This window comes from Pipistrellus kuhlii, unplaced genomic scaffold (assembly GCF_014108245.1).
Source record: "Pipistrellus kuhlii isolate mPipKuh1 unplaced genomic scaffold, mPipKuh1.p scaffold_m20_p_13, whole genome shotgun sequence".
In the NCBI taxonomy this organism is placed as follows: Eukaryota; Metazoa; Chordata; class Mammalia; order Chiroptera; family Vespertilionidae; genus Pipistrellus; species Pipistrellus kuhlii.
The window spans coordinates 30,847,723-30,859,983 of NW_023425438.1; the positions used below are offsets into that span (position 1 = coordinate 30,847,723).

At 36.0% G+C, this 12,261-nt stretch overlaps 1 protein-coding gene across 5 annotated transcripts in view; it reads right to left on the bottom strand.

Annotated features, from left to right (window-relative positions):
* Nucleotides 1-12,261, bottom strand: part of LOC118717424 (WD repeat containing planar cell polarity effector) — a 217,435-nt gene that overhangs the window by 16,083 nt on the left and 189,091 nt on the right. For all 5 annotated transcript variants that reach the window (XM_045580802.1, XM_045580801.1, XM_036435487.2 and 2 more), the window contains exon 15: nt 3,070-3,232. In XM_045580802.1, coding sequence (XP_045436758.1) covers nt 3,070-3,232 — 163 coding nt within the window. The remainder of the gene's footprint in view (nt 1-3,069; nt 3,233-12,261) is intronic.

Sequence of the window (12,261 nt, forward strand, 5' to 3'; positions counted from 1 at the left end):
CATCAGTCATTCGGGAAATACAATTAAAATCGTAAAGAGATACCACTCCACACCAACTAGAATGGTTATAAAAGACTGACGATGCCAAACAAGGTGAGGATGGAAAGAAACTGGAGCCCGCATACACTGTTGGTGGGCATGTAAAATGATACAATCACTTTGGAAAGACAATTAGAAAATTTCTTAAAACTAACAATATAAACTTACAACATAACCCAGCATTTTCACTCTTAGATATCTGTCAAAGGGAAACAAAACATAAAACTATACAAACACTTATATGTGAATAGTTATAGCAACATTATCCATAATAGCCAAAACCTGGAAATAATTCAAATATCAATCAGCTGATTAGTGGGTATACAAAATGTGTTATACCAATGCAGTATCATACTATTCAGCAATTAAAAAGGAATATGCTACATGATGTGACATGCATAAACCTCCAAAATATAATGATAAGTGAAAGAAGCCTGACACACACACATCCAAAATTGTGGACTCCATTTATATAAAATTTCTAGATTGTATGATTTTTCATTTATATAAAATTTCTCTAAGACAGAAAGCATATCAATGGCTGTCTTGGCTGGAGATGTGAGTGAGAATTGATTAGAAATTGGCACCAGGGAACTACGTAAATGGGGGGATGGAAATGTTCTAAAACCATACTATGGTAGTAGTTGCAAATTTTATAAATTTACCATTCATCACTGAATTGTATAATTAAAATGGGTAAATTTTATGGTATCTGTAAATTATACCTCAGTAAAATTGTTTTTTTTAAAATTACTTTTAAATTTAGAAGAGCACACCAATTTAAAAAAAATATATATATATTTTATTGATTTTTTACAGAGAGGAAGGGAGAGAGATTGAGAGCTAGAAACGTCGATGAGAGAGAAACATCGACCAGCTGCCTCTTGCACACCCCCCACGGGGGATGTGCCCGCAACCAAGGTACATGCCCTTGACCAGAATCGAACCCGGGACCTTTCAGTCCGCAGACCGACGCTCTACCACTGAGCCAAACCGGTTTCGGCAAAATTGTTTTTTTTTATTTTTTAAGTAAATTGGGGAAGGACTTCCAGGTAGCTGAATATATTAACAGTGGCTGCCTTCCTTTTCATCTCCCAATACTTCCTCTAATAAACAGTATAAAGCAATATATAAACAGTACAAAACAGACTAAAGGGAGAAGTGAAACTTCATGAAAACCACACTTCTGTCATGACTTGAAGATAGGATGTCAAAAATTCAAAATAATTGTAAATAGAATGGAATAAAACACCAAAGCCCAGTGTCTGATCTCTCCAATTCCTGGTGTTCTTGCTGATCAGAGCATGGACTGCATGAAAGGCCTAATATTAAAAGTACCCTCCAATTCAAAGGGACAAGTTTTTAGTTTCTGCTGAGGGGAGATAGGTGGGTGATCAAAGGCAAAAAGAGAGAGGCACCTTTGATGATGGACTAAAAGGTCCCGGGTTCGATTCCGGTCAAGGGCATGTACCTTGGTTGCGGGCACATCCGCGTGGGGGTGTGAAGGAGGAAAGAAGTATAAGGGAAATTTTAGGGTTCTGCAAGACGGAGAGCCACAAAGGGAGGTCACACAGCTCTATCAGGAACGTGCAGAGTTTAATTAGCTTCTCTTTGGTTCTCTCATTCCCAGCATCTTCCTGTTCAGTTTCTGGCACTTGACCTAATAAGTAGAACTGTGGCCTTCCCTGTTCATTAATTATCAAGTTTGTTACTTTTGCCCTCGCTGGTTTGGCTCAGTGGTAGAGCATTGGCCTATGGACTGAAGGGTCCTGGGTTCTATTCCATTCAAGGGCATATGCCTGGGTTGCAGGCTCGATCTCCAGTAGGTGGGCGTGCAGGAGGCGGCCGATCAATGATTCTCTCTCATCATTGATGTTTTTATATATCTCGCTTCCCTTCCTCTCTGAAACACACACACACACACACACACACACACACACACACACACACACACACATATATATATATATATATATATATATATATATATATATATATATATATATATATATATAAATAAACTCCAAGTCAAGTAAACTATTGGTTTTCACAAAGCCTGTCATTCTTTACAAAAACTATAAGTTTTGAACTAGCTTTGGGTGGTGGGAGGATGGGCGCAGTCTCCTAGAACACCACAGGTTGCTGTATATTGTGTATTTCATATGATATAGACCCCATATTGATATCCATCACATATGATATATATGAAAAATGTGGTCTTTTTATAATTATTGCATAGAGTTGGGATCTTTTAGGGCAGCTGTATAAATTACAGACCAAACTACTATAATTCCTGCTCACTTCCTGCTTTGTAAATAGTTTTACTGTAACAGCCAATCTCATATATATATATATATATATATATATATATATATATATATATATATATATATATTTGTGTGTGTGTGTGTGGCAGTTACAAGTAGTTGTGAGAGTTTATATGGCCTTCAAACATGATATATTGTCTTTTACACAAAAAGTTTGCTGACCTTTGCTTCAGAGTATGGTCATCATCATCAAATTATTTTCATTATAAGTAACATTATTACTTTATGTAGTGTTTTTAATTTCACATTTATCCTTATGTTTATTTTCTTAATAACCTAATGTAGCAAGCTGAATAGATATTAAATTACCATCAGATTTCAAAAACTAATGGCTAGCTTGCATAAGCATAACATACAAATTATAATTTAAATTAAGTATTCAAAATTAATATCTTAATCTAATAATCTAACAATCCTAAAATTTAACAACAGAATTCAAACAATTCAATACATTAATTTTATTTTGGCTTTAAATAACGTTAATTCTAACAATATCTTTTCTACATTCACTTTTGCCTCCATCTTGCCTGCTCTTGCATGACCAAAATACGGCAAAATCTTAGATGTGAGAAAATGCACATTTTTCTCTTTAACATCTGAAATTTCATTTCTTAAGTCTTAGTTTGCATTTAAGCAGGGAATGTTTAAATTGTTTCATACTAAATACTTTATGAAGCAATTTTCTTAGTTCAACATATTTTACCTGCTAGAGGAGACATTCAGTGTTCTTTGTTGATTAATATGTCTGTGGACTGAACAAAAGGGAGGGAGTTTTTCTGGAAATGTGTCGTCTTCTTGATGTGTTAAAGACAGGCCAACAAATGCTTCATTTAGCAGGTCCCCTCTGTCTAAAGGTCCCAGGAGTTCTGTTAAGAAATGATAAGACATGAGTCAAATACAGATACAGTTGCTGTTAACCCCCTTATGAATATGATTACAGGAAAGCTTTTATATGCCCTAATGAAACGTTAAAAATTTTTTTTTTAAATTGACAATTTACTGTGTAGTGCACGGTGGAAAACCTATAGTGACACCCACTATTACTTTTGTCATTCTGATATTTAGTTCAACCAGGGGTTTCTGATAATTAAATAATGTTTTTTGAATTCACATTTGAAAAATTCATTTCTAACTTGACTATTCATAGCGTATCTTTTGTGCTGAGGAGGGTCTCTTGTGGACAGCATATATATGGGTTGTTTTCTTATCTATTCAGCTACCCTATATGTTTTGATTGGAGCTTATAATTTGTTCACATTTAAAGTGATTACTGATAGGTACACATTTATTACCATTTTATTCTTTATACCTACCCCCTCAATTTATTTTCCTTTTAAGGCCCTTTAACATTTCTTGCAATATTGGTTTGGTGGTAATAAACTTCTTTAGCTCATTTCTGTCTGGGAAGCTCTTTATTTTGCCTTCAATTTTAAATGATAGCCTTGCTATGAGTAAGTAGTCTTGGTTGTAGGTTCTTGCTTTTCATCACTTTGACTGTTTCATGCCAATCCCTTCTGGCCTGAAATGTTTCTATTGAGAAGTCACCTGATAGTCTTACAGGAAGTCCTTTGTAGGTAACTATCATTCTCTTGCTGCTCTTAAGATTCTCTCTTTACCTTTAACCTTTGAAATTTTAATTATGATGTGTCTTGGTGTGGGCCTCTTTGGATTCATCTTGTTTGGGACTCCCTGTGTTTCCTGGACTTATGTGCCTTTTTCCTTTAACTAGGTTAGGAAAATTTTCAGTCATTGTTTCCTCAAGTAGGTTCTCTATCCCTAACCCTCATTTACATATTTCAGAGGCACAAATGGAAGTCCAACAACCTAGATGCACACTTATGGCTGCTACTTTCCATTGTCATATATTCATGTGTTAGACCCAAAGAGGATATTTTTTCACTACAATGACTGTGAAAAGTGAAACAAGCGCCCAGCTGGTATGGCTCAGCAGTTGAGCATCAACCCAGGAACCAAAAGGTCATGGGTTTGATTCCCAGTTAAGGTACATGCCTGGGTTTTGGCCTTAATCCCCAGTAGGGGTTGTACAGTAGGCAGCCAATTGATGATTTTTCTCTCTCATCATTGATGTTTCTATCTCTCTGTCCCTCTCTCTTCTTCTCTCTTAAAAAAAAAACATATTTTTAAAAAGTAAAGCAAACATTCTTTTATTTGTGAATCTGTTAGAAGCGGGTTGGCTTGCATTCATAGTTGCAATTATTAAATCCATCCTACATAATGAAAGATTAACATCGAGATTTTTCCCCCCATGCAAATGTACTTCCTCATATATGTGTATATCTATGTATATACAGGGTGTCCCCAAAAATGTATATGCACTTTGAATAAATTATTAGTTCCAATGGGTTAAATCTGAAAAGAAAGAAACATCAATTGAACTATTAGCCATTAAGTGTGTATACATTTTTTGGGACACTCTGTATATCTGTAAGTTTCTTCTTGCCTTTCCATAGTTAGTGCATAAATCAATGTCATAGTATAGCCCAATACTACATCATACACAATAAATAACCAAGTGAACTGTCTTGGCGCCATCACTGAATAATGTGGTACTAACACTTAAGTATCTAACGTTGTTATATATTGTGTGAATAAGAATTCTTTCATCATCTTGAGCACTGGAAAACCATAAGAAATGGTTTTCTATGTCTGGTCACTTTATACTCTGCTGGAATTGAATTTAATGCAGTGAAGCTGGGTTTGGAGATTGTGTCTATTTTGAATTCTATTTACTTGCATCTTTAATAAGTTTCTTTCTGGTAGCATTAACAAGACCTCTTCATCATGAAAATCACAGAGAGTTCTTTGAAGTAACTGTGATGGTGCTGCATTTGTTTCTTTTCTGTATGTCATTTTAATCTATTCAGTGTTTTCCTTACTACCCCATCAATATCAACATAATGCTGATGTTTTCCTGTCACATCTTTAATGACTGTAATGGTATCCACATCCTAACTATTGTAGTTGTACATTGGGCAGTGAAGATTCTCCTCTCTTTTATTCCTACCTCTCTTAAAGGAATAGGAATGGTAACAAAAACCATTATGATGTAGCATTGGCTTTTTTTTTTTTTTTTTTTTTTTTTTTTTTTTTTTTTTTTTTTGTGAGTATCCTACTTCTGCCATATTCCTCCACGATTTTCAAGTAAAGATTTTCTATTGCCAAGTAAAAGAAGGGTTGCTGTTTTTCTTTTGTAGCCATCTGCCCAATGGTTGCTGGTTTATTGATAGGGGAAGCCTCTCTAATGTCTTGTGGATTTGACATCCAGTTGGGCAGGACTGGAGCAGCCAGTAGATGGAACCAGCCAATGGTGTGGTGGTCCCTGCCGACTGGCAGGTAAGTGTGGAAGGCACATCTACTAAAACCCTCTCCAATAATGTCCAGATGCTTCCTGCCTTTTATTGCAGTTTTCAAGGGAAACATCATCCATTAGCCCTGGGTGATGGGATAGTTATAGGGTGTTTAATAGATACCCGCAAACCCCCTCATTGTGGTTGTTACACCTGACTGCCACACCTGTTCTCACCCCTGACAAATAGGATGGTCTGTACAATGTTCACCGTCCCTTTTACTTGGCAGCTTGACCTAGCTCCTCCTTCCAAATTCCACCCTTATTGAATGACCCAGACATATCCCACCAAATGCAGTGACATATTAATATACCATGCATTGTGAGATCCCATCCTTGACTTGCTGTCCCCTATGCATTTCTCTAACTGTGGGATTCTTGCTATGTAGTATGCATAGCAATATGAGTCCTCCTCTTCTGCAGTATTTGAATCCACTCCTATCTACCGAACCCCATGTACCATTACCAGCTAGGCTACCAACATAAGAAGGGGTATTATTGGCAATACAGCCACAACTATTGGATTATTGTACGTACTAATAAAACACGATCGTATTTTTTTATTAGAGAAAGCGTGCGCGCACGAGCGAGCTGTTGTTACACCTTTTTACGCATTCACTGGTTGATTCTTGTTATGTGCCTTCATTGGGGATCGCACCCACAGCCTTGGTTATCAGGACAATGCTCCAAACAACTGAACTAACCAGCCAGGGCCATTGTGGCATTTTTAATGTACGAATTTTGTAAACCAAAAGCATTAACAAACATTATGAGCTGTTTGAACCCGGAGGGGTTTTCGACAGCGCCAAATCCCCAGGACCATTTGGAATGAACCAAATATGCTCACGAATGGTTTTGATGGGGACAGATTTCAAGGACCTTTCGGTGTGGACCACATGTCTCAGTGGACAGTGTGGACAGGACTGAAGGTCTGCTAATCTCCATCAAGGAGCAAAAGAATCGAGGTTCAGACCTGGTATGTTTGGCTCAAAGCCAATACTGTTCCATTTCTTCAAACAGCCCAAAGAAAAAGAAGTGAGCTAAGAGAACTGACTGCTTTTATACATTTGTTTTCTGAAATAAATGGAACTATTTCCTTGGTGATCTTACACATCATTCTTTAAATCTAGCTATGCTTTTGTTGGCCTTGTGCATTCTAAAGAGACATCCTTTCCAGTCTGAAATCTCCAAAGGATTTTCAGGGTAAAACACATTTCAAGATATGCAATCACATGGAAGAATGAAAATCTTTTATAATATTGTTTGCAAAAATGACAGCTCTACTTAACAGAAGCCATTAAAATATTTACAAAGTAGCAGCTGCTCTTGTAAAAAAAAAAATATGGCTTTTTGGAGGCATAAAAATAAACAAGTTGATAAGTACAAGATAAGCCATTTGTCGGCTTCTTTGTGTACATAGCACAATATATAAAAAAATCTGATATTTACAGAGCAATTATTATATAAAGCCTTTTTAAGTTAAAAGAACACAGACTCTGTGAGAACTGTTTACAAGAATTCTTCATACTGATCTTTTAAACAATTTAGGAATCCCACAAACATAATTTTTTAAAGAGATATTAGGTTTTAGATGTGTTTTTAAAAAATAAGTTTTGTTCTTAAAAATAATTTTACATTCTATATATGTATGTATGAAATTCTCTCCCTATTCGCATTCTTCATTGAACTAGAATTTCATCCAATGGTCTTATGAAAATAATTACAAAAAAAAATCATAGGAAGCAGATCAAGAAAACCGAAATGGTTAAAAGTAACTGAACATTTGCATTTTTATTACCAATCTGACATTTTGTAGGTAAACTGAGTGGCTGACTTTGTCTTTTTAAAAACAATTTTAAAAAAGCAAACAATTATTAAAAATCAGTATTGTAATTTTTATTAGTTTTCTCAAAAGAGAGCAATGATGTGCAATTATTACAACCCTAGATTATTTATGAAGAAAGTGAAAAATATAAGAAAGTGGCTTTTGGCAAAATCTTGACAGTTACATGGAAGAGTGACTTTGGACATGTTTCCTTTGATATGAGCTTGTTCATTTTATTTAATGACTTCTACTTGTAAGAGAATTATATGGGAAGAAAAATCTTCTGGTAATGGTTTCTAAATCTGTGGTATACTATTAATAGCTTGAGAAAACTACACATGAATTTCATTATTAAAATTTCAATTTTATTCCAAACCTTTAAAAATATTTTGAGTCTATTTACCCTCCTTTCAAGTTCATTTTTTCTTCTACCTCCAAAAACAAGATCTTCCATGCTATACTTAAGGAAAATAATATTTTTCTATCTTTTAGAAACTGAAAAAGACATGAGATTATTATGGTAATGGGGGAAAATGTTGGGATGCTCAATTGTCAACAGCATGTCAAAAGTAAGCAAGAACAGGAGGAAAAAAGCCAAATGGTTAAGAGGTCAGCATGAGCAACTTTCAGGGTTAACGTTAAGGAGTTCACACTGCTAGTCTTAGTCATTTCAAAGTGTTGATATGATCTTTATGAAAGTCATGCCATCCAATGTAAGAAATACAGAATACATTGTATTGAACAGATATGTTTTCATTAGAAAATATGAAAGCACAAACAGAAAAAGCATGCACATTATTGATAATGTGTTATCACAGTGTTTTATGAATAAAAGTTTGCCTTTAGCATTGGGTCTCTCTTGTTATCTTTTGAGAGCTTTGATATATGCCTTCAATGAAAATAAATAATGACAACTCATTCTTTGGGGAGATGTAAATATAATTAACTGTTGAGCAACTCAAGTTTGAACTGCACGGTCCATCCATATGTGGATATTTTTTCAATGAACAACTGTGGGCTCTCCATGTCCATGTGGGTTTTGTGTCCGCAGATTCAAAAATGTTTTTGGGGATCAAAAACGGTATCTTCCATTTGGGGTTGGGAATCAGTAGAAGCTAAGGGTTGCACTGTTCTATGCCATTTTATATTAGGGACTTGAGCATCTGTGTATTTTGTTATCCATGGGAGTTCTGGAACCAGTTCCCTTCATATACCAAGGGCCAAAGATAGTTAATTTTGGGGGTTATCAAAAGTTGTATGTGAATTTTCAACTGCATGGGAGTTGGTGCCCCTAATCCTGATGTTATTTAAAAGGCCAAATATATACATATATCAGGGTATCTTTGGGCTAGATTTCTAGAAGTGCTAGTTCCATAACTATTACATCTTCATTGTGAATTGTATCTTTCAGCATTATAAAGTTATCTTCTTTGTTGCTCTTTTTGTCTGAATTCTCTTATCAGATTTCTAGTGTGAACTCTATTTCCTTAATATATATGTGTATGTGTGTAATATATTTGATTTCAAAAGAAGGGAGAGGGAGGGAGAGGTAGAAAAATCAATAGATAGAATCATTGATTAGCTAACACCTGCATACCCCGTACTGTGGATCGAGCCTCCAGCCTGGGCATGTACCTTTGACTGAAACTGAACCTGAGACCCTTCAGTCCACAGGCCAACGCTCTATCCACTGAGCCAAGCCAGCTAGGGAAAACTATTCTTTTAATTTGTCTTTGTCCACATCTATATTTATCTTTTTATTTTAATATTTCTAGGTCGCTTTCCTTCTCCCTCCAGTCCTTCCTTCTCTTCTTGACTGTGTGTGTGTCTGTCTGTCTTGCATGCATCATAGTGTTGGGTTTTGCTTTGTTAGCTAATCTGAACTTTTTCTTTTTATGAGTTAAATTCACTCACATTTTGATCTTTATGTTCATCCTCAGATTTGCCATCTTGTTTCACTGCATTCACTCAGTCTATGTTGTCTGCCTTATTTAATATGCATATATAATTTTTTAATACTTAGTAAATTTTCTATTTATTCCAAAAGTTTTATTTTATATCTATTACCTTTATAAATTATTCTCGACATTTACTTGTTTTAGGGAAGCTCTGTCTGTTGGCTCCCTACTGTGAGCAATATGGGAATTAGCTACTTGTCCATTTTCCCCTTTATTCCTCTCCACTGTCAGATTTGAAGTAGTATTTATCTTATTTCCAGCCAATACCAATAAGGCAATCATTATACTTATTCTGCTTTTGTTCTATTCATTCACCCCACATTTAAAAAATATATATATATTTTATTGATTTTTTAGAGAGAAAGGGAGAAAGATAGAGAGCTAGAAACGTCGATGAGAGAGAAACATTGACCAGCTGCCTCTTGCATACCTCCTACCAGGGATGTGCCCGCAACTAATGTACATGGTTGCCCGGAATCGAACCTGGGACCTTTCAGTCCGCAGACCGACGCTCTACCACTGAGCCAAACTGGTTCGGCACACCCCACATTTTTTGATAATTGTACTATGTCACTGTCTCTATAATAACTATCATTTTTTAAAAATAGTGATAAAATACATGACAATTTATCATCTCACCATTTTCAAGTAGAGTCAGTCAGTTCCCTATTTAAGATGGTTCAAGTTATGATTTCTCAACTTTACAATGGAACAAAAGTGATACTCCATCAATAGAAACCTGGTAGACTGTTATGATATTTAATAGATTATAAATGTATCAAATGCAACATTAATGTTTTCAACTAATTACAATATTTTCAACTAAGGGTTTATTGGGATGTAACTCCATTATAAGTCAAGGAGCATATGTATATAGTTCAGTACTGTTAGCATATTCACATTGTTCTGCAATCTAGAACTTTTTCACCCAGGAAACCTGAAACCATACTCACAAATGCCACTGCCCTCCCATCCCCTAACAATTATCTTTCTACTTTCTGTTTGACTGCCTTCAATATTTCATTATGAGTAGAGTCATACAGAATTTGTACTTTTGTGACTGGTTTCATTATTTAGTTTCATAGGTTGATGTATTTATAATGGTTATCTTATGTCGATGTCATCAGTCATTTTGGTTGCCAGAATCTCTTTCTTTAGATCTCACAGTAAAGGCTCATGGGAATAATAGGTTGTTTTGGCTGAATATAGAATATTTAGTTCACATTTTCTTTTCTTGAGTATCTTAAATATATATTCTGGGAAAAATATTGCTATAAAAATTATCATAATCTTATTTCCTGGAATAAAGTGTTAAAAAAGTGATCATAATCTGATTTTATTTCCTTTATCAGTACTTAGTCTTTTTGTCTACATGCACAAAGGATTCTTTTCTTGTTTTCTTTAAAGTCCATGAATTTCCTTAATATATGTCTTGATATAGAAAATCTCGGGCTAATGTGCTATGCCCTTTCATTTTGCAGTTTAAAGTTTCTTCATTTCAGGAAAATTTTCTTTAGAGTTTTTTAGAATTTTCTATTGTATTGCTTTGGTTATTTTTTAGGAATTCTTATTAACATATTTTGGATCTTCTGTGCCTATTATCTCTATCTAGTACTTTCTCTTCAGGTTGTTTTTTTAAAATCTTTTCCTCACTTTTTTCAGATTCAATGCATTTTATTTAAAATACTCTTTTATTATTGAAGTTTAATTGGTATAGCATTATATTTATTTCAGATGTATAATGTAATATTTGATATTTATGTTACAAAATGATCACTACAATAAGTCTAGTTAATATCCGTTGTCTACATAGTTAAACATTTTTTTCTTATGATGAGACCTTTCAAGATCCACTCTTCTATCTGATCTCAAACATACAATACAGAATTACTAAGTATATTCACCATGCTGTACATTATGTAGTCACCATGCTGTACATGAAACTGGAGACTTATACCTCTGACCCCATTTATCCTCACTCCTTTCCCCTCCCCCAGCCTACTTAGGCAATACCAACCTGTTCTCTATATAGATGAGCTCATTTTCATTGTTTTTTAAAAAAATTCTACAATAAGTGAGATCATTTAATATCTTTTTCTATCTGACTTCAGTTATCATAGTACCCTCAATCTATCCCTGTTGTTGCACAGGACAAGATTTAATTCTTTTTTGTGTGTGGCTGAATAATTATATCTATATCTATATCTATATCTATATCTATATTAGCAAATTAGCCAGGACACTGTAACATCATGACCAAACAGCAGAGACCTGAGGCTGCTGCGCCCCCCACCCAGCAGGACTTGATGGGGACACAGGCTGTGCCTCCTGCCCCTGGCCCTGGGAGACCTCAGGCTGCGTCCCCTGCCCCAGAGGACCTCAGGCACGCCCCTCACCCAGCAGGGCTCGACGGGGCTGCGCCTGGCGCCAGGCCGGGGGACCTCAGGCCATGCCCTCTGCCACAGTGCCAGGCCGGGGGACCTGAGGCTGCGCCCCCAGCCAGAGGGGCTTGACAGGAGTGGGGCCAGCCGGGTCTGGGTCTCACCCAATGGGGGTGGGGCCGGACTGGTCTGGGTCTCACCCAATGGAGGTGGGGCCGGACGGGTCTGGACCTCCTGTGTTTCCATGCATGTGCGGGTGATGAGCAGGGACTTGACTCTGGGTACCATGGCGTGCCCCAGACTCTGACAGGAGGAAGATTTTCTTATACGTTTTACTAATTTTCTTCCTTTCATCTCTGACACT